This window comes from Equus przewalskii, chromosome 15 (genome assembly GCF_037783145.1).
Source record: "Equus przewalskii isolate Varuska chromosome 15, EquPr2, whole genome shotgun sequence".
Lineage (NCBI taxonomy): Eukaryota > Metazoa > Chordata > Mammalia > Perissodactyla > Equidae > Equus > Equus przewalskii.
Genome location: NC_091845.1, coordinates 71,080,741 through 71,107,587, shown reverse-complemented (window position 1 = coordinate 71,107,587; position 26,847 = coordinate 71,080,741). Strand labels below are relative to the sequence as shown.

The following is a 26,847-nucleotide window of genomic DNA, read 5'->3' as shown; positions in this document are numbered from 1 at the left end:
GCTCACCTCATTTGTTTCATGTCTCTCAGAGTTTACAGTCCTTCACTGCATGATGTACAGTGTCTTGAAAATCATTGTTTCATGTATTTTGCCTGTCTTTTGGTTGTTTCATGTGAGAGGATACATCTGGTCCCTGTTACTCCATCTTGACCAGAAGCTGAACTTTGGGGCCCTTGGTTTTTTATTTAGTCATTTATTTATAGGGACACTGGTCTGGACCCTTGCTATGGACAATTGACTTGGGCAGGGGGTGTTATCTGGTCTGGTCAGCATGTCTGATTTTCATCACCGATGTTCATCCAGTTGATGATATAAACATGTACATTTTCCCTTTAACTGGCCACACAATTTCTGCACTCTAGACTCTTTTCAAGAACTTTCTACTATCCAACTCTTATAAAAGCTCAGTATTAGCAACTAGTTTGGTTTTATCTCATGAATACTGTGATTCTTTTAGTTGGTCATGTTTCCTTTTTTTGTTTTTTTGCTTTGACTGCCAGGGAGCTCAGGCTATTTCTTAGTGTGGCTTCAATGACTGGGTAAGATGTTATATGACGTATTTCTGTAAATGAACTTTTTGCTCCAGCTTTCTCTTTTTAGCTTACTTATCCTTTGCCTTATACATCTCTCAGAATTCTTAGTTGCAAACAAGAGAAATGTACTCTTGCTATCCAGCTGATTTGAGCAGACAGTGAATGTATCAGAGCAATAATTGGGGAGTTCAGAGTCTCTGGGAGGGTCAGAGAGTGAGGCCTGGAGCAGCAGCCTGAGTCACAGCAGAACTGGTCCAGGGGAGACATAGTTCCTGTGCTGAGTACTCACAAGAGCTGATGCTGAAACCTATATGATGGCTGCTTCTGTATGCAGAGCCCGGGGGATCACACACCTCACTAGATCCATGTTGGTCATTTCTCATGTGAACATGGAGTCTCATGTGAGCATCCGACAGGAGAAGCCTAGCTCATGTTCCTAGAACATAGCTGCAAGAGAGGCTCCTGTTGTGGGGAGGATGGCTTTGGCCCTCCCCAAACATAGTAGGAATAGTCAAAGGGTTTGGGAGGCTATTCAGTATTATTATTGATAGGTGGCTACTATATCCTCATATTGTTTTAAACACTTATATTTTCAAAAATCACCAGTAATCCTTTTTGGGAAAAAAAGAGGGGGCTAACCCAGGCTATCAAATACATGCAAGCACTCCTTGTACCCTGCAGTCACATGCCAGACAGCACAGCCTCTCCCTCCATGCCAGTGCACCCTCCCTGGCCTCAGTGCCTCTTGGCCCTCCTGCCAGAGCAGACAGCCAGAGCACAGCCCCTTTTTGGGCTCTCAGGCTCCAGGCCAGGTGGGGGTGCGAGTGGGGCTGGGATGAAGTGTTTGAGGGTTATTGAGACCCAAGGGTCAGAGGGACTCCACCCACAGCAGGAAAGGTGCCGCTCTCTTGGTACTTTCATCCAGCCATGTTTCAGGCTTGGTAAGCATTTGTCACTAGCCTCAAAGTGGAAGCAGGCCTTAAAGACCATCTAGGCCGACCTCACTGGAATAATGACCTCTTAGCCAGTGAGTGGCAGAACTGAGATGTATGTTGGTGCAGGGGCAAGGGAGTGGATGACACCCCACAGCCCCTGACCCAGGGCAGGCTTTCCTGACGTCACTGGGCTTGGACAGAGGCGATGGGGCGGATGGAGGACAATGAGGAAGTAGGAGGGTCAGGGATGGGTCAGGCTCCCAGCAGGAGCAGGAGAAAGGGCCTGGGCCAGCCCAGCACCGCCCCCCCCCCCCACACTGTCCTGCTGACCCCTCCTCTGGCTCCTTTCTCCCCTGCTCTTTCCTCTGTTCTGTCTTCCCTGGGTCCCTCAGTGAGGCTCAGGTGGCTGAGCATCCTTTGGCAGAGGGAATTAACACACTTAATTAAAGTGTCCAATGAAGAGTTTTGCATATTTCTTAATTACCGCCTGAGTCTTTGGGGGGATGGTTTGAAATGGGATTTTTCACGTGTTTCCTCATTTAGCCTACGGTGAGCCAGCTGGCCCCACAGGGCTCAGGTAGAAGCTGGCAAAGCCCTGGGCTGGAGCTGCCTTTCTGAGCACAGGGTGGGATGTGGAGCAAGGAGCCTGGCCCCAGCCCCCCAGGCGTGTCCACTTTGCAGGAAGGATGGGGCTAGATTTTCTGTTTTGTGGAAACAGAACAAAAGGAAATAAGGATCAGACAGAAGTAGCTGGTGTCTGCACCTGTTCCCCTAGCCCCACGGGGCTGGGGCGCTGTGCCCCCCATGGTCAGGCCAGTAAGAGGGTACTTTGTGGACAGGGGGGTGCAAGGGAGTGGTGGAGGCCTCTCCCCAGGCCTCTCCTGAGCAAGCATACTGGACCAGGGTGGCCTGGCCCCCCTCCCAGCTGCAGGGCAAGGACTGAGCCCTCGGCAGGCAGGCCCTTCCAGCACACACACAGCATTTCCCATCTGTGTTCTGGAAACTGAGCTGATGGGATATCTGAGTCAGCCGGGCCCTCCTGGGAATGGATTGCTGACCTGAGCCTTGGGGAAGCAGGCTTGCCTTTTCAGCCCCAAGGGCTACCTTCTGATAGCTGCGGACAGTCTGACTTGGGCCTGGCTGATGGGGGGCTATGGGCCAAGGATACAGACCCTTTCCCTGGCATGGGAACTGCTCTCTTGAATGCTCAGGTATCTAAGAGGTGAGCAGCTGGCCAGGGCAGCCTAGAAATGGCAGTGAGTTCCGCTAGGTCTTTCCTGCCTCCCATTCTGGGCCCAGCTCTGTGTCCCTGAGGAAGACCAAGCGGGACCCCACTGTCTGTCCAGCAGTACCCCAGAGCTGGTGTGGGTGGACATGTGGCCGAGAGCAGATTTGGGGCCAAGGTTCTGGTTTGGCTGGGTGAGGGGACTACCCCATGGGTGGTACGTACTCTGCCAGGTCTTAGCAGACCCTCCACGAAGTCTCCAGCTAATTTCTTGTGTTCTGCCCCGTTTCTGCCCCTCATGGCAATCTCCTTCCACACCTACACTCCGCATGGAGATGACAGGGCGGAGAGGGGTCCTTCCTGGAGGGAGACAGTGTCAGAGCAGGAGTCTGGGGGCTCACAGCCCACTCAGCTCTCAGCCTGTGGCCTGGAGACAAGCCAAGCCCAGGAGCCCTTGTAGACACCCCTAGGAGGATTTGGCTTCATGTGGCAGCCATGAAGAAATGTGCATAGCTGACGGTTGTATGCAGAGACACCTCAGCCTCGCATCACTGGCTCCGTGCGGTCCCTCCCCTGGGAACACTGTTCTTCCTGAGGCCCCGTCTCCACCAATCAAGACCCAGCCCAGATGTCGCCTCCTTCAGGAGGCCACTGCAGTTCCGCAGCAGAGAGTGGCCTTGCCTTCTTGTTGGCCTCTCCGTAGCCCCCTCCCAGGTGGCCTCACATCTTCTGTATTTGCACGTCAGTCCAGCTCCACCGCCTGCTGAGCTGCTGGAGGGCAGAGGTGCTCCTGCTTTCTCCTTGTGAACGCTGCCCAGCACCGGCCTGCACAGAGTCAGTCCCCAGGGGGTGTCTGCTGAGTGGGTAGAGAGGCCTCACGTCCGCTCAGCTACCTACAAACCACCCGAATGCACAAAAATCTCCCTGAGACCTGCACTGAGATGGGGCCTGGGGCCCGTGGGAGGTTGGTGGAGTGAGTGACCCCCGTGGGTGAGGTCCAGCTGGGTGCTGATAGCTGGTTGTGAAGGGCCAGCATTCAGTGCACTCTGCACTGTGGAATTTCTAGGATGCATGGGACTGAGCTCCTCTGGACAGCCCACGGATTTGCAAGACCCCTGGGCCAGCAGCTCACACTCGAGTAAGAAATGACTGTTCCACGGTGATGTCAATAATGGAAAATAAGCTTAGATCCTCAGCTCACGAGATTGAATGATTGTTATTAATAATTATATAGTGATTTTTTTTCTGAATATTGTGCTGGTATTTGTCCTTTAGTCTGACAGTTTTGAAGTGTTTACAGGTGACCTGAATCCGGGGTGGTTACTTGGTGTTTGCTCCTCGTCCCGTTTGCTTGGGATCCAGGAAGGGCCCATCATCTAGTCACAAAGGCAGGTGACCGGGATGCGTCCTGGGCTCTCCTCTGAGTCTGACCAGGGACTGGGTCCTGTCACCCTCTTCTGCTCCCTATTTCTCCCCAGCCCCATGGCCTTGGCTTTAACTGAGATCTGCCATCTCTCCCTGGACTCCTGCCCCCATCTGCCCCTGTAGGACATCCTCCCCCGTAGAAGTAGAAGTTTTCTTCCTGAAGCGTAGGTCTGTTGCCTTGATTACTGAATGCTGTGTAACAAACCACCCCAAGACGGAGTGGCTCAAGACAATGAGAATATTTACTTTGCTGAGGAATCTACAGTTTGGGCAGGTCCTGGCAGGGAAGGCTTGTCTCTGTTCCACTCGGTGTCAGCTGATGGCTCCCAGGCTGGGGGCTGATGGCCTCCTTTTCTTGCCATGTCCGTGTCTCCATGTGGTCCCGCCTCATGGAGGCTGCGTTGGGCTGGGTTGAATGATGCTCCAGCCTGCAGAGTGTGAGGGACAGACGGAGGCTGTGCTGCCTTTTCTGACCTAGCCTTGGAGTCACACTGCCATTTCTCCACAGTCACGGGCCCACCCAGACTCCCCCCTAGATGGAGGATCAGGGGGACATTGTGACAAGAGCAGGTGAGATGGGGAACGTGGCGAGCCATCATGGAAATTATGAACTGCCCCTCCTGTTCCCACCACCTCTCTGTTGAAGGCCCTTCTGAGGCTCCTGCACCCTCGGGAGAGAATCCCAGCTCTTCATGTGGCCCCTGCACCCCCAGCTGTGCCTGACCCCTTCCTCCCTCCACAGCTGGCTCTTGAGATAAGTTCTAGTTTAAATCAATCCACCGGCCACAGGGAGCTTCTTGACCGATGTTTGTCACTCACTCTTCTCCTCATACACCTGATCTGGCCCCATTTTTCTGGAGACAAAGATCAGATGTAGGGGCTCCTAAGTGTATGTCCCCCATGGCTCCTGGACAGGCTTCTGATCCCACCCCCCACCCAGCCTATAATCTCCTGACCCTTCTCAGGAGCTTTTATCTCTGCCTCAGTGTCTGTGCTCATTCTCTTACACTGTTGCCTCCACCTAGAATACCCCTTGTCACCCACCCTCCCCTCTCACTGCTTGGCAACTGCCCTACCCCTTCCACCCGGACCTTCCAATGCCCCGCCCCCCCCCCCCACTGCCCCCCTGACTGCCCCGCCCCCTGGCCCCTGCCTTTGTGATCTGCTTTGCTGCTGGTCTGACCTTTCCATAAACCAGGACTGCGCGTGGACTTGGGCGTCCCATCCAGGTTATACACCAGCCCCACCGCATACCAGCTCTGTGTGACCTTAGGGAGAATAACTCACTCATCGGGTCGTGGGGAGGATCTGTGAGGGAACCTACTTCAGTAAAGCCCCACATTTCTTGTCTGGCCCTGGGAGAAGCCCAGTAAGAGCCTCCTTCTTTCTAGAGGCTCCTGGTAGACGCTCAGGAATGAGTTTTCTCACCCTCATTTGGTTGAAAGAGGGAAAATGCAAATCCCTGCTTAATCGTGTGGGACTAAACTGCTGGAAAATTACAAGAATATTGCTGAGCCATGAGCAGAGAGAAAAACGGGTTCAATAATGATTTGCCTGCTTATTTTTAATAAAATCCTGCCGGTGGAGCTGACTCTTTGCCCTCAGAGAAAGCTCCGCTTTGCTGCAGTGTGTTCGAGAGCTGTTGTAAGAGGGATATGGAACGTGTGACCTTGAGAACAGAGCTGTGTGGGAGGCAGCTCTCTCAGAGGCTGCGGGGGGAGGGGGGGGGGGCGGACCGGGTGGGGGGGAACTCAAGGGGAGGTGGAGGGCCCCTCCCACCCACCCACCCCTGCTGCCCCTCTCGGACATCCCCTTGGCTATAGCCCAGTGGTAGTGCCCAGTCCCATGATGGCTCCGGCTGTCCTGCCACCCTTCAGAGTGACACTAGCGGGTGGCCAGGTAGATGGGCTGTGCACACTCTCTGTTTCCGGATTCCAGTACCTTCCACCCAGCGCTGTTGTGGAGGCTGGGGTGAGGGAGAGGCTGCCGCCGTTTGTGGGGGAGAGGGGCTTGGCCCAGGGCAGCCCCTTCACCTGCTCATCTCCTTTATGTGATGCCGAGGCAGAGTGGGGACAGCTGCAGGTGAGGGGCTCCTGTTAGTGAGCTCTGCTCGGGGGCCTAGGAAGCCCCCTGGAGACAAAGTGTGGAGGACGCCTTTCCTGAAGTTCCTGTTGGCACTCTGCAGCTGGTCAGCCCCCTCGGGCCAAGGGTCAGAGCAGAGGCCCCGCGGTCAGACTTGCTCAAGCTGGGGCTGAGATGGGACCCCCGCAGCCCCGTTACCTGCAGTGAGGAGTGCAGGTGTGCCCCACGGGGAAGGACGAGCATCTGGACGGGTCTCAGCAGGGAGGCCACGCTGACTAGTTCAGACAGAGGCTGGGCCATTGTCCTGGCAGCCCTAGAAGGGGTTGGGTGGCCTTGGGAAGCTCTGAGGCAAGGAAGAGGAGGGCTTCTGCTCTGAGAAAGAAGAGGAGCGGGCCTGGAGGAAGAACAAGCAGTCGTTTGCTTTTGCAGCAGGTCGCTGATGAGCCCGTCGTTCAGTCCAGGCCTCAGGTGGAGTGCTGGGCCCCAGGAGTTCAAGACCACCCACCCTTGATTTCTGAGCCCTCCTTGTGCCCCAGAGGGCACCTCAGTTCCTGGTTCTTGACCTTCCGGGTTAGGTCAAGCCCTGCTCAAGTGGGAAGAAGCCCCTGCCTCTAGCCGGTCCCAAGGAAAAGGTGTCTTGGCTTGGCGGGGCTCTGCTGGACTTCCGTGACTTCCACGGTGGTGGCAGTAATGACCTGGCAGACTCCTGACAGCCAATGTGACCCAGAAATGCCCAGGAGGGTCGAGGATAGGATCTCAGTTCCTGGTTGGGCCACCCACCTCATCCTGGCCCTGCTCGGCTCTGGGCCTGGGCAAGTAGCTGTCGACTCATTTCCCCTTGTAGAAAATGGGGTGACATGAGTACCCGCTGCAGAGTTGAGGACTAAACAGGCTGGTGCTGAGGGCTTGGTACAGTGTTGCTGCAAGCACAGAATTCCTATGGCTTCCCGCGGGCAGGTGTCCCATCTCTTATGTTCACTGCTGTCCTGTAAGTCTGTGCCTGGAGCATGCTCCATAAATACAAGGTTCACCTGTTGCCTATTAGGGTTATTGTGGGAATATTCAGAAATATTGTCACTGGCCAGGATCCCGTCCCTCAAAGTTTCTTCTGCACAGTCCCAAGAAGCAACTTGTTTTCTTGAGGTTTTCTCCTTCTGCCTAGCCATTACCCCACGGGCCAGTACTAATCCACTGCCCGTGGCTGGTGTCTCTAGAAGGGGCGACTTGGCACTTGCAGGGATTTCTGTGTTCTCAGCTACTCCACCAACCTCCTGTTCCTTTAGTGGCTTTTTGCAATTCTGCTGTCTCTCCTCCCCGCTGGCTCAGCTGCCCCAGGGAAGAACCAGTTGAGGGAAGGAAACTGGCGTCTTCCTGCCTTCTCCCCACACTGCTCCCTAATGCTCTTCCCCTGCCTGGTGTAAGATGCGGTCTGTCACTGCCTCGGGAATTACCAGTGGGCCCTCCAGTCCTTCTCTTCCTCAGGACGTGGTAACTTTCCACTGTCTCTTGGAAAAGGAGGATGCTGTGTTCCCTTCCATTCTGTCTGCCTCTTGCTGGCTCTGGGTTGTTCCCCTTTTCACTCTGTGGTCCCCTTAGCAGTTTGCAGCCCGGCCTTTCTGTGTGGGAAGCCCCCACTGCTCACCCTCATGTGAAATTTAAGGGGAGGTTTAAAGCGTTTGGAAAGGCATCATAGACTAAATGCCTCTCGGGAGCTCACAGGGCGGTTTCCAGGTAAAATTAGAGGAGATCTTCGGTTCGTTGCTGCTCACCCCCGAGGTGTTCAGAATGGAAATGTGGCTGTGCTGACATGAGCTGCTGTGCTGTAATTCAGGCCTGGCCCTACCACCCAGAGTTGGTGTCAGACTCCCCAGGCTTAAGGGCACAATCTCCAGCATGACTGCCCCCCACTTCAGATGCCAGCCACAGGTGGGGGTCCCCAAGGACGCTGCCCTTCTGACCAACTGGCTACAAATCTGAGGGGCTCTCATGGCCCTCGGGTCCCATAATTCACCAGAAGAACCACAGAACTCAGGGAAGCACGCTACTTAGGATTGCAGTTTATTATAAAGGACACAGGTCAGGAACAGCCAGATGAAGAGAATGACGGACCAGGTCAATGCAACAGTGGTGGTGGTATTTTTTTTATCTGATATTCTGGAAACAGCCTCAGCTCTTACTGACCTGCTACCTCCTTCCCGTTTTAAGCATTTCCTCTGTGCCTGGCACTTTTACTATCTTATTTAATTTGTGCTACTGCCCTTTGAAGTATTCGGTGCTGTTATACCCATTTTAAAATGAGGAACTGAGGTCCAGAGCGGCTGTGACCACCTCGAAATGACACAGCTAAACAGTGCCCCGGCTAGGATTTGAATCCACCTGACCAATTCTGGGTCAAAGATGGGACCGTCTAAATATGCCCCAAACACAGTCTGTCGGATATTCCTCTGGCTAGAAGATGATTGCCTATCCCTTTCAAATGTCGACTGTTGGCGATGCTCATTCTTGTCTCTGATGTGGTGCACTATTAAACCTTCGCACCTGGAAATGCACCTGTCCCAGAGGAGCCCAGTTGGATTGCCTGCTCCATCCAGGACTGACCAGCCACCAGCCGGGCCCAGCCTGTGGACGCCCTGTCTGAGAACCGGGCAGCAACAGGATGGAGAACTCTCAGCACTGGCTCTTTTGCTTTCCCAGCCAAGGTTGTCTGTCTTGGGCAGCCTGGAGCACAAGGCGCTCTGAGCCAAGCTCAGCTGGGCCGGTCCTGCCCTCGCTCCCGGGGCCATGGCAGAGACTCGTGAGACAGTGTAGAGAAGCACCCCATGCTGGGCCTGACCTAACAGATGTTTCCTCATCAGCCATCACCTTTCCTCCCCTCCCAGATGGTCAGAAATGCTGCAGTAGGCGTTTCTGCCACTGCCAGGCCCCAGGGGACCTGCACAGGGTAGGTCAGAAGCCAAACCCTGCAGTTTGGGAAATTAGCAGCATTTGTGGGACTCCCAGGAGACCTTGGCTTCTCAGCCATATGGGTGGTTCTCGATTGGGTGTGTTACCGCCCTTCGAAGGCATTTGCAAATGTGGGGCAAGTCCGGGCTTGTCACAGTGATTGGAGATCCTGCTGGCATTTACCAGGGATGCTAAACATCCTGCGAGGAGCTGGACAGGTCAGGCAGACACTACAAGAAATAGTCCTGCCGTGAGAGACACTGGGGAGTGACCCATTTACTTCCCCTGCCCCCGGGGGCCTTGGGAAGCCAGCCTCCCCCCAGGGCCCAGGCTGAATGGACAGGCAGTGAAGGGCCTGCCTCGTCGCAGCCTGTGATCAAGGGTAAGGCTGTGTTTCCAGTGAACAGGGGCCATGTGAGAGGATCATTTCTCTTACACCCACTTGCTCTGAGTCTTTCCTTGTGGCCCTTGCTTCAGTCAGGCTCTTGTGGGCCATGGAGGACCTGGCTCTGGGTGGTGAGAGTTCACAGGGCAGGCCTCCTCCTTGGTGCCTGGCAGGAACCCCACTGCAGCCCACTCTGTAGACTCGGCCGCCTCGCCTCGGGTCCCTGTCCGGGTCGGCCTCCCACTTCTGTTGCTGCAGCTCTGGCCTTCTGTTTCGCTGTCTGTCTCCTTCGCATGAGGTGTGCTCAGAGGAGCCTGCTCAGGCCCGTAGCTGACCCTCTCTTCTTGTTTTGCAGTTGGGAAGACGTCTCTGATCACGCGGTTCATGTATGACAGCTTCGACAACACATACCAGGTGAGGTCCTCGCCCACCCCGCACCTGCCTGCAGACGGGACACCACCTGGGGACCACACCAGCCTCTCTGCAGGCTTGCTCATGCTGGGAGGAAAGAGGGGGCCCTGCATCCAAGGGCGTCCGTCTTGCCTTAGAGGAGCTTCCTGCCTGTGCACGGGCCCCAGCCCAGCAAAGACCCTGAGCCCTTCTTTTGTTTTTTTTTTTAAAGATTGGCACCTGGGCTAACAACTGTTGCCAATCTTCTTTTTTTTTCCTGCTTTTTCTCCCCAAGTCCCCCCAGCACGTACTTGTATATTTTAGTTGTGGGTCCTTCTAGTTGTGGCATGTGGATGCGCCTCAGCATGGCCTGACAAGTGGTGCCGTGTCCGCGCCCAGGGTCCGAACCCGCGAAACCCTGGGCTACCAAAGCGGAGTGCGCGAACTTAGCCATTTGGCCACGGGGCCGGCCTCATCCCTGAGCCCTTCTGAAATACACGCCTCAGTAAAGGAAACGTTTCCCAGGGAGAAATTCTAAAATAGAGAGAGGACAGGTTCCATGTGTTCTCTTGCTCCCCACGGGCAGGTGCAGACATTCCCGTGTTTGGTTACTTGGGGGGTTGTCATGTGGAGGAGGCAGGCGAGATGCGGAATGAGGGAGGGGAAGTTAGAGCAGGGGAGGACTTGCTCCTCAAGCCTGGTTCCGTTTGCCAGACCTTCACACACGTGTATACGCAACCCCCCCAGATCTTTACATGCACACACACAACCTGGACCTTCACACGTAGGCACATGAACATGAGACTTTCACATACACATGACTTTCACATGTGGACACATACGTACCCCAGACCTTCATGTGCGTGCGCACACACGCACATACACTGGACCTTCATACACACATGCACATGTGAACACTGGACCCACACACACAAACACACACTCACAGTTGCCGAGGCACTTCCTCCCTGGGGAGACTGGTGTGATGGGCTTGCAGTGCTCTGCGTGGGCAGGAGGCCGGACAGAATGACCTCGGTGGCTCCAGGTGGCCCCAAGGCTGAGCTCCTGGGGGTCAGTAACATTCACTGTCCTGGCCCCACTGGTGAGTGGGGGGATTTTGCCAACGAAGTGAATTTTCCCTGCAACTGTAGCTTTTCACAAAAGGCACCAAATTTTATCTTTCAACTATTTTTAAGAAAAAAGATACTGTTTTCTTCCTTAAGATAGAGACAAACAATCATGCGTTTTTCTAAGCCAGTGGGTTCTATGCGATACTGGTTCCAGAGAGATGTTAGTAGGTGTTACTTGAGAAGAAAGCCTGGCAGGAAGGTTAGTGCTTGTGTGGATTCAGGGAACAGTGGTGACAAAAGTGAGTCAACCTCTCTGCTGCAGGACTTCTCAGAGCCTTTACTACAGCAGCGTGCGGTTTTGATTTGCTGAAAGAGGGATGTGGTGTGCACAATCTCCCAGATGTATTTGATCATGGAATCCTTTTGTCATCGAGTCCTCCAAGGACGTATAATTTATAGAACACACTGGGGACTGCTGTGCTGAGAGGTCCCTCGCCTTCCTGGACTCACAGAGGATGCAGAGCACAGCTGACTGCAGAGTACGGTGCTGTGTCTGCTCTTTAGTCTGTCTGTCTGCCTCTGGACCCATCATCTTCTCTGCCTCAAATACGGCCCTCCTCTCTGCCTCCCTGCTTTTCCTCTGCTGTCGTCTGAAATACCAGGTAACTAGTGGACTCGGTGTGAACTGACTCAGGGTGAGAACATGAGGCCCTGGGAGAGGGGCCCCGGGTGATGTGCACAGCCCTGGGCGTGGGCTTTGGAATGTCTCGGCCACGCTCTGTCTTCGTCATGTCCGCTCTGGGCCTGGGCTTGGTACCACTGCGGGCTTGCCTGAGGCCTCTCCTCTGATAGGGGAGTTCTACTGCATTCTAGATTACAGCTCTGACTGGCTGGTTCTGAAGTCTGACTTGGTATTCATTTATGTGTGTGTATGTGTGTGTCTATGTGTGTATAATCTCAGATATTTTATTAGTGTTTTTTTAGTATAAAGTTATTTATAATGCCTCTTGTTGATGTCCCATTGAAAACAGTGAGACTCTTGGCTGGTTGGTGTTCTTGATAGTAATGGGCAGCAGAGTGGCCTCAGGGCCTTTGCAGGGGCCCTCGTTGATGTGGATCAAAGCCTCAGCTCCTCCCTGCGTTGTTTGAGGCCCTCAAAATCTCAGCCCACCTCCATCTCTGGTGTCATCTCCGTTGCCCACTGCTTGTCCTGCATCCCATGGTGCACTGGGCCTCCTGCTTGCCCATACAGTGACACCATCACACCTCGGTGCCTTAGCTCATGGTGTCACCTCTGCCTTCCCTCTCCTCTTCTCTGCTGTGAAAAATTCTTCTGACTCATCAAGGCTCAGAGTACATGTTTGCTGTGCGGGTGGGGCCCTCCCTGTGCTCCATGCCCCCCGGGGGCCCCCTCTCCCCAGCACAGCGTCCTCGGGTCCTCAGGGCTCATTTGGCCTCCCTGCTCTATAGGAACTTCCGTGTGCCCTGGCTCCCGCATGGGCTCTGGGCGTGGCTGAGGCCAGGACTCTTGGATCCACTATGGCCTTCGGGGGCCCAGCACAGGGACCGTCCGTAGCTGGTGTCCAGTCCTGTTGATACCACAGTGGCTTGGAGAGGCGCCATCTGCCCTGGTTTTAGACCGCTCCAGATGGAGGGGCCACAGAGGCCGCATGTCCTGGAGATGTCCTTGCCCAGAGGGAAGCACGTGCCCTCCCCACTGCAGGCTTTCCTCACATTTTTTTTTATTGCAGCGGGTCGAATTTCTTTCTCAATACCCTTTAGTGGTAATTAGGCTGGGAGGCCGGGGTCCAATTCTGTGCACACACAGGCTCATTTTAATGAATTCTCTGGAGATGGAGAGGGGGAAATGTGATTTGTTTTTGTCTTTCTTAACATGGTGGCAGGGACATTTGGGAAGTAGACAACATCCCCATGGGCTCTGGGGGATGTTCCTAGTCGTCCCCCACCACAGTAACCACTCCCCACCACCTCCCACAAACGTCCTGTCCTGTCCATCAGCCAGTACGGCCCAGCGGAGCCCCCACCTCGATTAGCAGAGATGCCCAGTCATTTCCCAAGATGGAGTCACCCTCCCTCCCTCCCGTCCTTTCTGGGTGCCTCCTGCTCTGTCCCGGCCCCCCTCCTCGTTCACTTGTTCTGACAGCAGATGTCTGTCAAGGGCTGCACTCTGTGTCTGGAGAGACAGGAAAAAACGACCTGGCCACAGAACCTGGCCCCGCCCTCAGCCAGGGCACGGAGGGCGGAGGGGGTTCAGCCCCATCCTGGGTGGCAGTCAGTGAGTCCCCCCTCGGCCTGGGGCTGAACATGCCTGAGGCTCCAGGGGCTGGCCTGATGCCCTGTGAGGACCGGGGCATGCAGAGCTGGGTTCCCCTGCTAGACCTCTCAGGGGGTCCTGTCTGCCTGGCAGGTCCCGAGGAGATGCCACCTTGTCGGCCTGCGGGCCTCAGGAAAGCAGGTCTTCTGTCACCTCCTGCCTAGCACTCCTGCACATGCGCACCTTGTCCTCCTCTTGACACATCTGTTCCCCAGCCTCTCACTGCCCCGCCCATCACTGCATCTAAATCCACTCACTTGAGGAAGTGAAAAATCAAGACTCACAAACAGCCTGGTGAGTGAGATTCACGTCTGCAGTGACTCTCTTGGATAAAATCCCGACTAAGTACTTCCTTTCAACATTTATTGTGGAAGACACCTTCTGGTGCCTGCGCTGTGATAAGACGTGACCCTCTGGGTGGGCCTGCCCCCGCCCCCGCCCCCGTCTCTCCTCCCAAAGACCAGATGAAACACACCTGCAGGCCTGGGCCTCGGGCCACCGGTTTGAAACCTGCACTGGAGCCAGAATGGGAGGTTTCAGGCCTCGGCAGGTGGCTGTAGGGGGAGGAGAGGGGAGGATTCGAAGCAACACTCTTCTGGGGTTTCCCATGGGTCCCTCCCGGGTTCTCTGTCCTGGCTGCACCTTAGCACTACCTGCTGGGGGGCGGCTGGGAGATTCACAGGCTGGCTGAGGCATGAGCATTTTTAAAATCTCAGAGGTGACTGAGGTGAACTTATAGCCAAGGCTGGAGCCGCCAGCCGTCCCTGGACCTCCCACCACAGCACAAGTTAGGAAACCAGCCTAACTAGGAGAGGCCCTCCCTGCCCGAGTTCACCCGCCCGCTCCCAGAGTGGAGGCCCGTTTCTGGAGGACCGTGAGGCTTTGCCTGTGCTGGGGCCTGCCCTAGGTCCCACGGAGCCTTGGGGAAGGGAACAGGATGGCCGTGTCCACTGCACCCTCACAGACCCAGGGGTTGCTTGAGGAGCTCTCACCCCTCAGCCAGCTGCCTGCTCCGCCCTGAGGCTTTCCCCTCTCACCTCCTGAATCTCTTAGTTTCCTGGGGCCACCATAACAAGTTACCGCAAACCCAGTGGCTTAAGACAGCAGAAATTCATTCCCTCACAATTCTGGAGTCCAGAAGTCTAGAATCAAGATGCAAGAGAGCCATGCCCCCTCCGAAGGCTGTAGGAAAGAATCCTTCCTTGCCACTTGAGCTTCTGGTGGCTCCAGGCGTTCCTTGGCCTGGGGCTACATAGCTCTAATCTCTGCCTCCATCTTTACATGACTTCCTGCTCTCTGTGTCCCTCTTCCTCTTCTTGTAAGGACGCCAGTCATTGGATTTAGGGGCCCACCCTAAATCTAGGATGATTTTTCATCTTAAGACCCTTAACTGATTACATCCACAGAGACCTTTTTTCCAAATGAGGTCACGTTCTGGGGTTCCAGGTGGATATAATTTTGGGGGGACACTCTTCAACCCTCTATGGGGTCCTTGCACCTCCCAGTTGGTCCCACTGGGGACCAGACTCTCTGGCCTGGGCCTCAGCATGGTCTGGCCCCCCCTCACCTCCCAGCACAGACTCCAGGCCCCCGGCCCTTCGCAAGCTGCCGGCCCAGCATCTGACCCAGGGAAGCCGTTTCCCGGGAGCATAGCTTGGCAGCAGGTCTCTGTTCTCACAAGGCTTTTCCAAATGATCAGATGTTTCTTTGTGTAACATTTGTAAGTTGTTTTGATAAAGCAAATAGGTTTACTTCGGCCTGGTCAGTGACCCTTTGCAGCTGCCCATCGGGCCGCTCCGCAGCCCCCAAACCAGCACTTGCCCCCACCCGGACGATCCACCCCTGCAGTACAGAATTAGCCTGTCAGAGGAGCCGAGCTCTGGCTGGGCCACACAGCAGCCCATCCCAGGCGCTCAGTGGGGGGCATTTGTGAGGGATCCTGGTGAGCTCTGCTTTGTCCGGGCTAGAGTTTGGTGCTCTGAGGTCTCTCTTTCTGGGGCAGCAAGTTCTGCTAACACTTGTCCAGCCACACTCAGCCAGGTGGTCTGGGGGTTGCCCGGCTTGAGCAGCCAAGCCCCACACCTTGAATGTCCCCATGCCGCCTTTGCTGGTGGGTCTGAAGTGGGGCTGAATGAGGAAAACGGACCTGGGGATGGATCAAGCCAGAATTTTCTTTTTGAACACACCCACACTCTCATGGACGCTGGTCTCTGGTCCCCTCCCCCACCAGGGCCAGGGGACAGGAAAGGGGTGGGGACTTTAGGGGTAAGGTGCTGATGGTACTGAACCCCTTTTTGTCTGTGGGTCACTGGAGGGAGACGAGTAAAGCCCCCACAGAGCTCACAGCAGCGCAGAGACAACCAGGTGGTTGTCATTCCCTCTGATGGACAAGGGGAGGAGCCCCAGGCTTCACCTTGATGAAGAGGCACAGTCTGATCAGAGGTGACAGTTCAGTGAATAGGGTCTGGGGGAGATGGCTTTTGTGGCCACAGCATGGAGCACTTGATCAGGAAGAGGCAGAGGCAGGAGACTCAGATCAGCCAAATCGCATGCTGTGCGGGCACCAGGGGAGGCGGCTGGGCCCTTAGCCCCAGGGCATAGGGGTGGGGCATCCATCTCACTGTTGCCAGTCCATCAGCCGGGGCATGTATGTGCGCATCTTGCTGTGCTGGGCACTCAACTTTGAGAGGCAGCCAGGCTGCAGATCTGCAAGGAGCCAGATCCTGGGTGGGTGTGCTGGTAAAGAGGAGGGGATGGGGCCTCACTCGGCGGCCTGGAGTGTGGTCCAGCAGTGCACATCATCACGAACACTGCTGTCATCCGCCTGCCTTCCTGCATATCCTCCCATTCTGCAGCAACTCTTGATGCTCTTGAAGAGTGGGAGGAGAACCTTATGCTAATGGAGTGGTCCCTGGGCATGTGGAGCTTCAGAGAAGGCAGGGATGGGTGGCTGTTCTAGTGGGTGAAGAAGGCTTTCTGGAGGAGAGGGCGGGGAGCTGAGTGGGAAAGGATAGGGCGGAAGTGATGCAGCTGTGTTGGAGAGAGGAATGACAGTGTGCTGACGGAGAAGCATTTGTGGCAGCCCAAGGTGTCACGATCCAGTGCTGTGCACGCGTGGTGGAGGGGGCTCTCTCTGTTCGAGTGGAGGGTAGGAGTGAGGCCTGTGGGTGGATTATTGGCTGCATTTTGACTTTCATGTCTTAGGCACTTTTGCTTCATGGCACCTTGCTCCTTCCTTCATTAAAAAAAATATATATATAATACGTACATTAAAAATTTTATTTTACAACTGTGTTGTTATAACAATGAATATAATTCAGGCTGGATTCCTTGTTATTTATTCATTATTGTTATATTCATTTTTCTTTTGATTTAAAAGAAGTTAAAATTTAAAAAGTTAAGAAACATTTTTGTGGGCCCCTGAAAGTACCATGAGCCCCAGTCTGTGCCTAGTGGAGACGATGGGCCTAGATGGTTGGGACTGTGGAAGGCCCTGGAAGCTAAGGGGCTTGGGCTCATGGGCAGGAAATGGAGAGCTATTGAGGGTTCCTCAGGTGGGCCTGATGAGATCACAGTCACCAGAGTTTGTGGGAGACAGGTGTGGAGGGGTGGGCCCGGGCAGGGGTGGCAGGTGGCGCGTACACAGCCTTGGATGCAGCTCTGTGTGCAAGGGCAGGGCAGGGGGAGGAGGGGTGTCACTGAGCAGTCGTGCAGGGCTGTGTGGGAGATGAGCGAGGGGCCTCGGCCAAGGAGAGAGGCATGTGGACAGTGGAAGGAGTGAGCGAACAGAGTGGTCTGTGGGGTGCAGAAGAGGGAGAGGCCTGAGTGGGCCCTGGGTTTCTGTCCAGACACCCTGGAAGAATATCAGTGCCATCAACACAAAGAAAAATGAAAAGTGGGGTGGGAAGTAATGATGGGACAGCCAAGGGAAGACATTTGAAAACGGCTGTGTGGACGGGCCCGGGAGAGGTGGGGCAGAATCTGGATTCCTGAAGCCCTAGGGCGGAGGAATTTTCTGGGTCAGAGTGTAGAGAGGAGGTGGAGGACCAGAAGGAGGGGCCTTTCTCCGTAGAATCCAAGGTGCCTTGTGTCCCCATGTGGTGTTCAGCTAACCACCCAGCACCTGGGGGAGACAGGGACTGGATCTTTGGCCCCTAGTAGAGGTGGTCAGAGTGAGGTCACACACCACGGAGGATTCAGCATGTCCTTTTACAGCTCCGCTCTTTTTCTCTCCTGCAGAACAATGCTGCCTGCAGAGGCCTGTGTTCAAATCCCAGGTCTGTCACTTAGGTGAGACTCTGGGCCACCGTCCTGGTTTCTTAGGATTGCATTCTTTTTAACTTGGAAATTATTTGGATGGGATTTAACCCCTATGTCACCTAGACCAGTGGCCTCAAACTTCAGCAGTAGAAATGTGGTTCATTTGTATTTAAACCATAGCTCATATAAGTCTTAAAGTCTAGATGATGGAAAATTACAGACCAAAAACACTGTCGATACGAATGTGCATTACTGTACACTGTAGAGAAAAAGCAAAACAAGACAACAGCAACAACTCTACGACAAACCAAGGTGATAATGAGGAAGTCAGGCTAACAGCGCGTCCTTGTGGGAAGTCAAGGGCCTCCCAGCCATCCCTGCGTGTGCACTTGTGCAGTGCTTTGCATTCTGCCAGGTGACACTGGACCCCAGGCTTCTGGCAGAACCTTAGACTCCAGTCCTTGGTCAATTTGGGCAACATGATGATTTTATTATACTAATATAATGGAGTTCCATCTTTTGCAAACGTTGGTTCTATGGTCAAAATGAGAGGCAACAGTCTTATATAGTGAAATCCCCCTGAATGCTTGTCAGCTTGGCAAGATGACCATGCCCTCAGGGACCCCTCCGGGCACCGCCAGCCATCCACGTGCTCCCTTTGGACATTTCCCTGGTTCTGGTCTGAGGGTAGGCTTGCCCATGCTCTGACATCTTCTTTTTCCCTCCCTCCTCTCCTCTGCCCTTCTCTCCCTTTCTTTTGTCAAGCGTATACAAATTAGGAATGTGGTCACCTTCTAGTACAGAAAGCTGACTAACAGTGGCTTAAACAAAGAGGGGCTTTCGTTTCCCAGGTTCAAGAAGTTGTGGTGGGACTTGAGGTGGCACAGCTGTGCAGTGATGCCATCGGGCAGGCCCCAGGCTCTTGCAGTCATTCTGTCCTGCCTTCTTGCTGTGTGGGTTCTCATCGTCGTGCAGGCTGGCTGTTGCTGCTCCAGACATCACCTCTGCCTTCAAGGCAGAAAAAAAGCAAGAGCTTTCCTACAGTCCTCTACCCGTCTAGCAGACTGCAGCTTATGTCTTATTGGCCAGAAGTGGGTCACATGATCACCTTTAGCCTCTAGGGAGGCTGGGAAAGCAGAATTTCACTTTTACAGTCTCTAGGCAAACAAGGGAGTAAGAGGTTGCCAGTGGGCATTGAGTGAATCCACCAGTAGCACCTGCTACCTTTCATGAGTTAAATGGACCCAGGAATGCAATTCTCTGCCCTAGATTTTAATAATGTTTCCTAGTTCACATTGTAGGTTACGCTTAGATAGCTCCTAGACACTCTCAAAAGACCACCACCTGGAGCATCCTTGGCCCTAATTGTTAAGGAGAGGGCTTGCACACTTGGGTCCATTTGTGACCCTTCAGGAGACCTCTCAGAGAGCTTCAGGCCACACATCCAGGGGCATCTGTGTGGCTTTTGAAGGAATTGACTAATTTTGATGAAATTTAATCCCTTATTTAAAGTTGGATGCTCCATCTTGTTTGGTTGATGTTTCAGACCACAGGAAATAAAAGAGCAATCAAGAAATAGTTAAATTGGGTGGTGACTAGCACAGACCCCTCTCCACTGGGAGGAAAGTGGTCACCAGGACTGTGCAGACTTTGAGGCTGTGAAGTGTCTGAAAGAATTCAGGTACCTTCGCTGTGGCCTCCCGAGCCATCGTCCCTTCCCCCAGAGCACATTGTGGAGCTGCTGGCAAGGACAGACCCTGCCCAGCGTGTTTTCCAGAGGCTACTGTCGCCTTCCCCCACAGCACCCACTTGTCAGTCTGAATCCTTAAGTTTTGCCAGCCTCATTTGCATGCTAATTTGCATGACTTTACCCGGATACTCTCATCTGATGGTTGTTGGCGCAGAGCACAGACAGCCCCTTCATTGTTGAGGGCTTGTCATGCCCAGCTGCTTTCTGCCACTTCTGGATGCTTCCCCAGCCATGGGCCAAGGCCTGGCGGGGGCTAAAAGAAGACACACATACACTCCTTTTCATGATTTCTCTTTCTGGGAAGAGAGTCTTGAGTCAATTTATGTGAATTACCATGCAGATTTCCATTGCAGACTTTATTACTGAGTCTTGTCAGAATGTGGATGCAAAATTATATTTCATAATAAATGCACATAGCAAAGATGATTTCAACAAGTGCCTCAGGAAACATCTCTTTCCTCGGGGATCCACTGGGCCAATGGTGCTTTTGTGCAGAAGGAGGCGTGTAATGTACGTTGTTCTGCACTACGTGCCGGAGTCCCTGTTGCCCCTGTTTAATACCACCTTCAGAAGAAGATGAATGTGGACGCAGCTGTGAAATCTGTGCTTGTGAAGTTTCCTCGTATTTTATATAAAATGAAGTGCCTACCATTGATCATGAACAGTAGTTTACAAGCATGACGATATTAAAGGAATAAATAAGCATTGCTGGGTTTGGGGCCATCTAATCATGTAGAGTATAGCCCAGCCTCCTTGGAGGGGCACCGTGCAGACAGGAGGCTCAGACAGCACTGCAGAGGTGGGGGGCAGGGCTTGTGCAGATCCTGGACTGGCAGGAGAGTCCCCACTGTCAAGCCTGCTGCTCCTCTCATCTTGTTATCCTCTTACATCCCTGTGGAATAGTTACCAGCAAGAATACCTCACAAGAGGAAATGAAGTACACAGAATGAATGCTTTCACCAGCATACCATGGCAAGCTAGTAGAGGGATGTGGTCTCCTTTAGAACCCAACTCTTTGAGGGTCAGCCTTTCCTAAAGCTCAGGGAACACTAGTTTCCTGGGATGTCAACAGGAATTACAAGCACAAATGTTCCTAGGGCTAAGCAGCTTGGGAAACATTGGGTTACATGAAGTTGTTCATGTTTCTTCCATGCAGGACTTCTCCGAGCCTTTCCTATGCCAGTGTGCTCTGTGGCTCTCCACTGGGGGCTAGAATATGCAGCCTTTCCCAGAAACGCTTGAGCACAGTTTACTTTTATGCTGTAGATCACCTCGTGGGGCTGTGTTGCCCATAACCAGACAGAAACATGTGGGACGGTCTCCTGTGGGGTGGGTTTCTGCAGCTTCTTTTGGAGCTCTCTCGGTCAGTTGGTCAGTGCTCATTTTTGTTTATATAGAGTTCCTTCATGTAGTCTAACTCACTTGACCCAACAGTCCTTGAAGGAAGCTGTAATTATACTCTTTTCAGAGATGAAAGCTGAGGGCCAGAGAGGCTGTCGGTTTTCGAGGACACTCCCAATCCAGTGTTCTTCCCAACTCACCACAGAGTACTCAGACCCTGCCAAAGCACTGGCAGAGAGCACTGAAAACAGCTGGGGCCCTCTGGACACATGACCCGACCCAGGTCCATTTTTGTGGGGGTGGGGCACCCTGCTACCTGCATGCCAGATCCTCTGGGGCTGGCCGTGGTCTGCCTTGGGAGGCATTGACAGGGAGCCTAGGTTTGCTGGCAGAAATCTGTCTCCTCTCCACCATCTTCCCTAGGGCCTATGAAGGCTCCTGGTCACCTCAGCCTCTCAGCCTCCTGATGTGGCCAGGGCTATGTGCATATCATGGATCTGGGCTTTACCCTCAAAACAGAAGTGACTCCCTCCCCACCCCACACTCATCCTCACATAAGCATGATATACCCATTCCTACCACATAAACATACTGCTACGTGCAAATAAATACACAGCTGCATGCACATGTGTGCCTCTCCACTCACCCGTGAGTCTACTCACATGCCCTCATATGCACGTTCCCATCAATACACGCTCACACGCCTGTGTGACTCATGCTGGCCTTTGAGAGGGTTGTGGGTTGTGGCAGGTAACGGAAACACCAAGGTTTCTGGGCCTTTTGTAGGCGAGCATGGCCTACCCAGGTAGCTCATCGTTCTTTTCATTTGGTGTCCCCATATTATCCTTTTGGATAACTTCTGTTGATCTCTTTGCAAGTTCACTGACCGTTTCATCTGTCTTCTCCTACCTACTGTTAAGTCCATCAGTAATATCAAAATTTCAGATAGTGTATTTCTCAGTTCTAAATTTGTATTTGATTCTTCTTTATACTTTCTCTGCTGAGATTTTAAAATCTGTGCCTTCATTATGAGCATATTTTTCCTTATGTATTGAGCATAATTATATTAGCTGCTTTAAGATACTTGCTACTTTGAATATCTAGATCACCTCAAGGTTGGTCTCTGTTTATTCTCTTTTTTCTTGAATGTGGCTTTTACTGCATATGTCTAGTAATTTTAAGTTGTATCCTACACATTGTGATGAAGACTGGATTCCGTTTGTTCCTTTGGAAGAGTGTTGGTTGCATCCACGTCTCACTTCTCTTCCCTGTGGTGGGTAGCAGCTGAAAGTTCTGTTCAGATTTGTCTGTCTGTCTGGTTTTCAGTCTCAGGTAGGCTGCCTGGCTCAGAGATTTGCACAGCATTTATCTGTAGAAGTTGGGCTTCCCTCTCTGTGATTTTCTCACTCTAGGATTTTCCTCGCTTTCTGGCTGCCGTGGTAGCTTTGCGATCTGTCCTCTCATTTCTCAAACAGTTGCACCACGGCTTTCTTGCCAAGTTGTAGCCACCCCTCAACTCCCACCGGGACTGCCCTCAGGTAAGCGAGCGGTCCTAAAAACATGAGCCTCACCCAGTGCTGTTCCCTTCTCCTCCTCCAGTTTCTACCTGCTTTTGGTCCCTTTCCAGTGCCTTGAGAGAGATGTGTGTTAGATTTTGTTCAGAGTTTGTCGTAGTAATCCACAAGAGGGTTGGTCTGATAGGAGCTTGGCTATTACAGAAGTCAGCCTCTCCGCTTCCCCCCATCTGGGGTTTGTTCCCCATGCCTCCCATCCTCCAATACCCCCCTATCTCCCCTCTGCAAATTACGTATTCACTCAAGGACTTGCATAGTTGCCCTTTCTTTCCTCAAGAAATCAGTCAGAAGCAAGGTCCCCCTCCTCTGGACCCTTAGAGCCCCACGAGCTACTTTCCATCCATCAAGGCCCACAGTTCTGCGTGCATATCTTAGCTTCTCCACAAGGTTGGAAGTTCAAGGCTGAGTCTTGAATTGTGATTAGGTATTAACCATGTGGAAGAACATTCCAGAGAAGGGAACAGCTCCTTATGGGCAGGGACCAGGGCTTGTTCTGCTTTGTGTCTAACACACAGTAGGCACTCAAGAATGAGTAAGTGGGTGAGTATTACTTACATTGTTTTCCAGAAAGGAGCTGCCCAGGGGAGACCGTGACCATCTTCTCCCTGCAGATCTGCCTGGCTGGAGAGATGGGCTCCAGCTGGCAGTAGTGTGGGGCCAACTGCTTGTGCCTGTGTCTGGAAAAATAGATGATGCCAAGGAGCTAGAAATTCTATGGTAATGAAGTCCCAGCCAAGGCCATCTTAGAAGTTTTTGTTTCTGTTCTGTCCTTAGAGAGCCAACTTTGGTGGTTGTTGTTTTTAAAATGCAAATGAACTTCCTCTTAAATGTGTTCTGCTGAGCTATTATGGCTAATGACCATAAGATTCTGACAGTAGGGAGCCAGCCACGATGTGACCCCATGCAAACTCAGTGACAGCTTCGGGGCACGGTGACAGCTTCAGAAATGAATGGATTTCAGGAAGCAGAGGGAGTACAGCTGAGCAGTCAAAAGCAGGGGCTTTGCAGTCATGGAGACCTGGATTCAAATCCTGCCTGTGTCACCACCGCCCATGTGACCTTGGTTTCTTCATCCATGAATAGCACCTTCTACATGCCCGGCTCTCACCCTGGGCAGGGGACCTGCCTCTCCGCCTGGGCGCCACAGCCTCAGACTGACTACAGCGTGAGCTCCGAGTCTAGGCAGTTGTTTGCAAACTTGACTGCCCATCTGAGTTATCTGTGCTTGTCTGGAGTTCTGATTCCCAGACTGACACCCTAGAGATTGTGATCCTCTCTGCCTGGGTGGGGCTCAGGAATCTGCATGCTTAGCAAGCTCCTGAGAGGATTCTGAAGCCAGTGGTCTGTGTTGAGAATCACCGAATCACTGGCCAATGGGAAAGACTGACCAGTATGAGGTTTTTCCAGTTTAGTAGAGAAACTGTTAAATGAGGGACCTGAGGCTAAGCTGGGGGCTCAGAAACTGACTTGCAGAGCAGCTGAATCTTGAACTCTGAATAGGTTTTAACCATGTGGAAGAGCATTCCAAGGGAGGGAACAGCATTAGAAACAAAGTGACTTATGTGTGTGGAGTCCTGACCAGAGTATTATTACTAAAGTATAAAGTGCCAGCTGGGCAAGGGAAAATGAGGCCATAGGAGGCAGGGGGCAGGCCCTTAACAGTTTGTAGGCCAAGCTGAAGGTTCTGGACCATTTCCTAGGGAGTGAGGAGTGCTAGGGTGAGATTTCTGTTTTAGAAAGTTAACACTGGTGCTATATGAAAGACTAGTTATAAGGGCAGAGCCTGGGGGCAGAGGGACCTGGCAGGAAGCTGTTGACGTTATTCAGATAAAAGTTGGAGGTCTGATCTGGGGCAGTGGTGGTGGGGATGGAGAGAAGGGACAGGTGAGACACTCAGGAAGCAAAGTAGTCAGCTCAGTGATTCATTTGATGTGAGGGAGCGGACGAAAGAGCAAGTGAAGAGGGGGGACTCAGGAGGGCCTCCAGGGGCTTGACACCTAGGATGGTAGAGGTACCACTCACCAAGGTAGGGGGAGTAGATGAAGCAAGTTTGGAGGGAGATGATGGGCTCCGTGTGGGACACACAATGTTTAGTGAGATGTCTAGAGGACAAGTAGATGGAGATGTCTAGTCAGCAGTTGGATACCTGGATCTGTGGCTCAGGACAGAGGTGAGGCTTGGGATGTAGATTCAGAAGCCATCAGCACATCCCGTTTGAAGCTGTGAGATAAAGGATGTCCCCTGATACAAAACAGTAGGGAACACCGACGTTTTATGGACAGAGAAAGGAAGATGATCCTGCAAGAGGCCGATAAGGAGCAACAGTTAGGGAGGGAGAGAAAGCGAGAAACAAGTAGTGTCAAGAAAAGCAAAGGAAGAAAGCATGTCAAGGAAGAGGGTTGGTCAGCAGGGTCAGGTGCATCAAGTCGAGTCTGGCCTGTGGACTGTCCTTGCAGTTTGCAGATGAAATGGCTACTGGCGACCATAGTGAGAGCAGCCTCAGTGGGCAGAGGGGCAGAAACCAGCTCACCCTAGTTAAGCAACAGGTGGGAGGAGAGGAAGTGGAGACCGTGGGTTTGGGATCCTTTTCCAAGAAGCATACCAAGTGAAGAGAGGTAAGAGAATGGCAGATAGCTAGAGAGCTACTTAGTGACAAGGAGGAATTTTTTTAACGATGTGAGAACGTTGAGAACGTTTCTTGGATGAAAGGTAAGAGTAGAGAATGAGAGGTTGAAGATAAAAGAAGAGAAAGGCAGTGACTGAGAGAGCATCATCTGGGAGGACCAGAGCCCAGAGGACTCCCACAAAGAAGCTTGCTTTGAACAGGAGAAGGAGCAAATACTCAGAGCCCTGAGGGATGTGGGGATAAGGCTGGACACATGGAGACAACTTTGCAAATATCTTTTGAATCATGGCTCTGCCACTTCCAGCCATTGATGCTGGGCAGCTAACTCAACATCTCTCATACTCAGTTTTCTTAGCAGTGACATACAAATCTAAAGAACGTAACTCATAACAGGTTATCAGGATGAAATTAAGTGATGCTTGTGAAACACTTAGCACAGTAGCTGGCAAATGATAAGTACTCAGATGTTTAGTCATTGTTACTGTGGTTATCATTGTTTTTATATTAGAGGGTCCAAGGAATTGAAGTGGTTTATGCCTAATGTTGTTAAAGTAAGATTTGAGGCCATCTTCTGAAAGTGAGCCACACTAAGGATGGAGCATGAGCAGAACAAAGGGCCTGAGAATGTTCTGAACTATTGCTGATACAGATGGAGGTAGGAGGTGATCAAGGACAAGTCATATGTTTTTTGTATTTACTCGTAGATTTACCATTTCTGGTGCTCTTATATTCCTTCTTTAAAGATTCAAATGTCCATCTGTAAAGTTTCTCTTTAGCCTAAAGCATTTCTCATAATGAGGACTCACTGGTGACAAATTATCACAGCTTTCCCTTATCTGAAAATGTTTTTGTTTTGCCATCATTGTTGAAGGAAATTTTCACTGGCTATAGAATTCTAAGTTGACGTGATGGTGGCTATTTCTTTTGAAACTTTAAAGATGTTGTTCCATTATCTTCCATTGTCTTCTGTCCTGCAGGATATAGTTCGGCTGTGTTTACAGAAACCCAAAATAGCAGTGGCTTAAGCAAAATAGCAGTTCAGTTCTCTCTCATACAACAGTCTGCGTATTCCAGTCCAAGGCTGCTGTGGTGTCTTCCCAGAGTCAGGGCCTCAGGCTTCCTTTCTCTTATTGATCTGTCATTAGTACTCTGTCACCCTCATCTCTGTGGGCCACTATGACTCACCACCACCTATCTTCACTTGAAGCAGTGGGAAAGGGAAAGGGGGCAGCTGTGGGCATCCTCCCCCCGTAATGAAGGACCCATACCAGAATATGCATACATCACCGTCACATCCCATTGACCAGAACTTAGCCACCCAGCTGCAAAGGAAGCTGGGAAATATAGTCTTTATTTGGGGCAGCCATGAGTCCATCTACACATTCAGAGTCCTGTTACTGTAGAAAGGGAGACTGTATATTAGGGGACAGCCAGCAGTCCCTGCCACCAGTCCTGAGCTCTGCACCCAGTTTTTAGCTCAAGAGTCACTTTACAGGAGCTTGGCACTCCCAGGGGAGCCCATTCACACTGATGATTGAAAGATTTCCGCCATTTTTCCTCAAGGGTATCAGAAGATAAGGATTGTCATTCTAACATCTACCAATGAATGGATGTTGTGTGACTGTTAAGGAATAAGGCTGAGTCCACAAGCCACTCGTCAATTCCAGACCTGTTCCCCAGTGGCTACTCCATGCAGGAAAGGTGTGCGAAGCTGGGGTGGAGAGAGCCCAGGTGATGCCAGGGTTTTAGTGCTGAGCCTCCCAGCTCTGCCACGGATTGTCAGAGTCACCCTAGGCATGTCCTTTAACTTCCCTGGTCTTTTCTTTTATCTCCAGAGTAAGGGATTGGGTCATATCCAAGGTGTTTGTCCACCGCCCACGTTCTAGAATTTTATGATTCCTGTATTATAAGGCAAGCTCCCAGGGGGCTGCAGCCCCTCTCACTCATTTGTGGAATGAGTTGGGGGTGTGAAT

At 52.4% G+C, this 26,847-nt stretch overlaps 1 protein-coding gene across 2 annotated transcripts in view; it reads left to right on the top strand.

The window, feature by feature from the left end:
* The window catches only part of RAB6B (RAB6B, member RAS oncogene family), a 58,586-nt gene that overhangs the window by 17,955 nt on the left and 13,784 nt on the right, over positions 1 to 26,847 (top strand). The window contains exons 1-2 of one of the 2 annotated variants that reach the window (XM_008512914.2): positions 9,297 to 9,525; positions 9,884 to 9,942. In XM_008512914.2, the coding sequence (XP_008511136.1) occupies positions 9,913 to 9,942 (30 nt within the window). In that variant the 5' untranslated portion in view covers positions 9,297 to 9,525; positions 9,884 to 9,912. Of the gene's footprint in view, positions 1 to 9,296; positions 9,526 to 9,883; positions 9,943 to 26,847 lie in introns of those variants that run through there. The other variant, XM_070576089.1, reaches the window with a different exon arrangement.